Genomic DNA, 5000 nt, shown 5'->3' on the forward strand with positions numbered 1-5000 from the left:
CTGCCCTCTGAGTGTGCGTGTGTGTGTGTGTGTGTGTGTGTGTGTGTGTGTGTGTGAGAGAGAGAGAGTGTGTGTCAGCAGTTTTCCTGGCGGGTCATAAAGAATTCTGCTGCTGCTCGCATTTTATCCTGCTAATCTATAAGCATAATAGCGAGTACCTCGCCTCACCTCCTGCCTCACTCTGCCTGCACACACTCCTCGCACACCTCACACTCCTCACAAACCTCACACTCCTCACACTCCTCACACTCCTCACACTCCTCACACTCCTCACACCTCACACTCCTCACACACCTCACACGCCAGAACACACAGCACCTTTATCACACGCGTGTTCACACGTGTTTGTGTGTGCTTCAGTGTCTGCGCATGAGAAACCTGAAGACTGTGGCATGAAGACACCTGGTCTGATGAGGGCGCTCAGGTGCGTCTGCAGCTCAGGTCACGCTGTTCAGTAATTAGTCAGTCACACAAACAAAACCAGGAGGAAAACGATGGATGATGAGTGAAATGAAGAGTGTGAAACCTGTTTGATGAAGGGATTCACTGGTGATGACAAAGTGAGGCGGAGCAGGAAGTGAACAGTGTTCACTCTCACCTGGTCAGGTGAGGAGGAAGAAAGTCTGTGTGGACACTAAAGGGCAACATGTGACCTCTGACCCACCAGAGACAAACTGCACCGATTACAAGTTTCATTCAGAAATGAAAGATTCCGCCGAGGTCACGAGAGACAGAGGAGACAGAGTGGACTGTCAGACATGTCCCTCAGTCTGGAGCATGGACAGCAAGAGGACCGACGTCTTCACCTGGACGTCTTCTCTGAAACGTGTTGCTTTGAGGAAGAAGACTCTTCCAGTGAGTCAGCGAATGTCGTCAAGAGAGAAGAACAATAAAGTTTCTGTTCAAACAAAGTCAAAGTCAGACCGTCTGACTGTAAGTGAACTCAAAGGAGTCAGATTCACCTAAAACACACGAACGCTTCGGCCTGACGGACGTCACCTGTCCACGAGGAACAGGTGACTGTTCTGCTGCGTTACGCTGGAACAAAAGGAAGGAAGTTCACGGCGTGGAACGCTCTGCTGTCCACAAACGAGTCGTGTCAGAGACAGTGTGATGAACCGCCTCTCCAGCCACGATGACGATGATGGTGACGATGATGACGACGACGACGATGATGATGATGATGATGACGACGATGATGATGACAATGATGGTGACGATGATGGTGACGATGATGACGACGACGACGATGATGATGATGATGATGATGACGACGACGATGATGATGACAATGATGATAACGACGATGATGATGACAATGATAGTGACGATGATGATGACGACGATGATGACGATGATGACGACGATGATGATGACGATGATGATGACAATGATGGTGAAGATGATGATGACGACAATGATGATAACGACGATGATGATGACAATGATAGTGACGATGATGATGACGACGACGACGACGATGATGGTGACGATGATGATGACGATGATGATGACGATGATGACGATGATGATGATGATGATGATGATGATATGGGACACAGAACATTAAGTTTGCTGTAAGTGTGTTTGAGACTCGTCTGACGGGTCAGAACTTGTTTCTGTAGCTGAGAGGCGTGTTGATCGCAGCTCGGACTGATCTCTGATCAGCCGTACCGATGAAGAAGAATCTGCTCGTCTGAGCTCGTCTCACACGAGTTTGTTTGTGTATGCGTGAGTCAGACGAGGTTTATCTGCATGTTCACCGAGGGAGTCATCACTGCCACCTAGTGGTGAAAACTAACTAAGTACTTTACTCAAGTACTCCACTGAAGTACAAATGTGAAGTATGAGTACTTTGAGTCTTTTCTTTTCAGGCCTGTTTCTACTTCAACTCCACATCCAAGATTTATCTTAGAGAACAGCTGAAAATGAGCTCCGACAGTAATCTGATGAGACCAGAGAGACGAGGACAGCAGTCACAGGGGACACTTTGCTGCACTCACTACTTTTACTTTGATACTTGAAATACATGTTTCTGTTTACATACTTTGACTGAACATTTGGCTTCTAACAGAGTATTTTTACAGAGTAGCGTGTGTACTTTTGAAGTTTTATTCTGTCGCAGAAATCTTCCACTCGTCACGTTTCAGGACACAACGTTGTTTTTATGAAGACTTTCTGCATGTTTTTACTACGTCTGCAAAAAAAAGAAAACAGACTCTGTGTGTGTGTGTGTGTGTGTGTGTGTGTGTGTGTGTGTATGTGTGTGGTAGGGGTGGTGGAGGGTGTATTGATTCAGTGTCTAGACGCAGATATATCAACTATCTCACTGCAGACAGAAGGCCACACACACACGCACGCACACACACACACACACACACACACACACACACGCACGCACACTCACGCACACACACACACACACACACACACACACTCTGCAGTGTTTTCTGCTCCAGCCCTGCAAACAGATACTGATCCCACCTTTGCAGAGGCTGGAAAACCCAGCTCAGATGTGCCTGTGTGTTGTGTGTGTGTGTGTGTGCATGTAAGTCTGTGAGTCCATGTGTGTGTGTGCATGTGTGTGTGCTTACGTTGAGGAAGCCCACCTGTCCGGCCTGCTGGGCGGAGTCAGGACAGACCAGCTGGACGAACTCCTTGAGCGTCTCCTGCGGGTGATACCTGATGGCCGGGTGGGAGAAGTAGGAGCCGGGCTGCTGCAGGATGGGGGAGGAGGAGAAGTGGAGACTGGAGGGGGGAGCATGGGGGCTCGCTGTGGGGAGAAGGAGAGGGGGGGGAACACAGAGAGGATTATTTAAAGACATAAGAGTTGGGAGAGTGAGGTACAGAGTTGATTGAGGGAAGGGGAGAGAGGGGAGGAGGGGGAGGAGGGGAGAGGAGGGGAGTAAAGAGAGCGGCATTTAAAGTTGATTAAAGGGGCGTGGCCTAACATGCAAATACTTGATGACAGACACACACAGCAGAGATGAAACAATGACAACAGACCATAAAGCACCTCCCACACCCAGCTGTCAATCAAAGAGTGTGTGTATGTTCCTCCTCTCCTTTCCTTTTGTCTCCTCCTCTTCTCTCCTCTCCTCCTTCCATTTCCTTATTTTCTCACTCTCCTCTTCTCTGCTCCTTCTCTCCTTCTTTCTCTCCTCTCCTGTCTCCTCCTCTTCTTTCCTTCTGTCTTTTCCTCTCTTGTTTCCTCCCCTTTCCTCAGCCTCTGCTCTCCAGTTTTCTCCCCTCTCCTCTGCTCTTTCTTACACTCCTCTTCACTCCTCTCTAATCTAATTAGGGCTCTAATTGGTCTAATATTCTCTGATTGCTCGTTAGTGGACGGGGCCTCGTTAAGGACTGTGATGTATAGAGCTCTGAGGAGAGAGAGAGGAGAGGAGGGAAACAGAGAGAGAGATAACAGAGGGCAGGGAGAGAGGGAGGCAGACAGAGATAGAGAGACTTAAGAAATGATAGATACAGACAAAGAGAGAGAGAAGATAGAGAGACAATTAAACGTAAAGAGGAGAGAGAGGGAGAGAGAGAGCGAGGGATGGATGGAGAGTTAAAGCTGCTGCACTAATTCACTTAAAGTCTGCTGTGATTTATCACTCTGACAATACACACCGAGCAACTGTGTGTGTGTGCGTGTGTGTGTGTGTGTGTGTGTGTGTGTGTGTGTGTGTGTGTGTGTGCGTGCGCGTGCGCGCCCCGGGGCCAGTGTATTTACAGTAATCATTGGATGGATGGCTTTCTCTCTCGTATACACACAGACACACACATTCAAACAAAGACACACACACACACAGAAAGGGACTGTGTGTACATTAATAGAAATGATCTCATTCAGAGTGCAGGCATGCACAGCCACCTGTGTGTGTGTGCACGCGCACGTGTGTGTGCGCGCGCGCGTGTGTGTGTGTGTATGTGTGTGTGCGCACGCGCGTGTGATTGTGTGATGAGGGAGTGAGGTCGTCCTGACAGGAAGGAAACGACACTGAAACTAAAACTAGCTGTTTGCTCCTTCTTGATGCTAAGCTAAGCTAATGCACTCCAGCTTCACGCTCATTCGCTGTGGCTGCTCTGATGTCACTCAACCCAACATGTTGGGTGCTTCCTGTATCACAGTGAAGTACTTAGAAACGAGTAAAGAGTAGCTAGTGCAACACCAGACTTACTTCCTCACCTGAGCACACCTGGCCAGTCACTGCGTGCAGGGGGCGGGACAGAAAGGACGTCTCAGACGCTGTTTGACAAACATGAAATGAAGGTCCTGCTAGCGCCCTCGAGAGTCTGCAGCGCTCATTTAAGCCAAGCCAAACTAGAAAACTGATGATCTCTTTGTTCTTCGCAGAACGGAGCTAAAAACGAAACGTTCTCTCTGGAACGTTCACAGAATAAATGGATATTGATCGTCTCGTCTGTCTTCCGGCAAGACTGCAAACAAGAGGATTCTCCAAAATGTCTGAGTGTTCCTTTAACAATGCAACAACACAGTGTGTGTGTGTGTGTGTGTGTGTGTGTGTGTGTGCGTGTGTGTGTGTGCGTGTGTGTGTGTGTGTGTGCGTGCATGGGTGTGTGTGTGTGGTATTGAGGACCGGCGGCCTGCATGTCGAACACAGAAGAAAGGGCCGGGATTAGTTCCACTTTGCAAATTGCCTCGCTTCACTGCCTCAGACACCCTCCTCCTCCTCCTCCTCCTCCTCCTCCTCCTCCTCCCCATCCTCCTCCTCCTCCTCGACTCCCCTCTCTGTCTCTTCTCTGCCAACTTTTCCTTGAAGAAGATATTTGCCATTAAGAGGTGGATTGATAAACGATAAGAAGGAGGAGAAGAACTCAAACAGCAAAGCTCCTTCATTTGCACCACAGGGGAGAAGAGGATGAAGGATGGAGGGAGGAGGGTGGAAAGATTTGACCAGAGAGTAGGAGGAGGAGGAGGAGGAGGAGGGGAGAGGTAAGGGAGGAAGGTGATAAGCCATAGCCGGTCAGCTGAAGAAGGA

General features: G+C 49.0%; 1 protein-coding gene across 11 annotated transcripts in view; it reads right to left on the minus strand.

Annotated features, from left to right (window-relative positions):
* Positions 1-5000, minus strand: part of nfia (nuclear factor I/A) — a 161225-nt gene that overhangs the window by 16496 nt on the left and 139729 nt on the right. For 9 of the 11 annotated variants that reach the window (XM_070960173.1, XM_070960166.1, XM_070960171.1 and 6 more), the window contains one exon: positions 2595-2773. In XM_070960173.1, coding sequence (XP_070816274.1) covers positions 2595-2773 — 179 coding nt within the window. The remainder of the gene's footprint in view (positions 1-2594; positions 2774-5000) is intronic. The other 2 variants (XM_070960172.1, XM_070960165.1) reach the window with 1 other exon arrangement.

Source organism: Chaetodon trifascialis, chromosome 4, assembly GCF_039877785.1.
Source record: "Chaetodon trifascialis isolate fChaTrf1 chromosome 4, fChaTrf1.hap1, whole genome shotgun sequence".
Lineage (NCBI taxonomy): Eukaryota > Metazoa > Chordata > Actinopteri > Chaetodontiformes > Chaetodontidae > Chaetodon > Chaetodon trifascialis.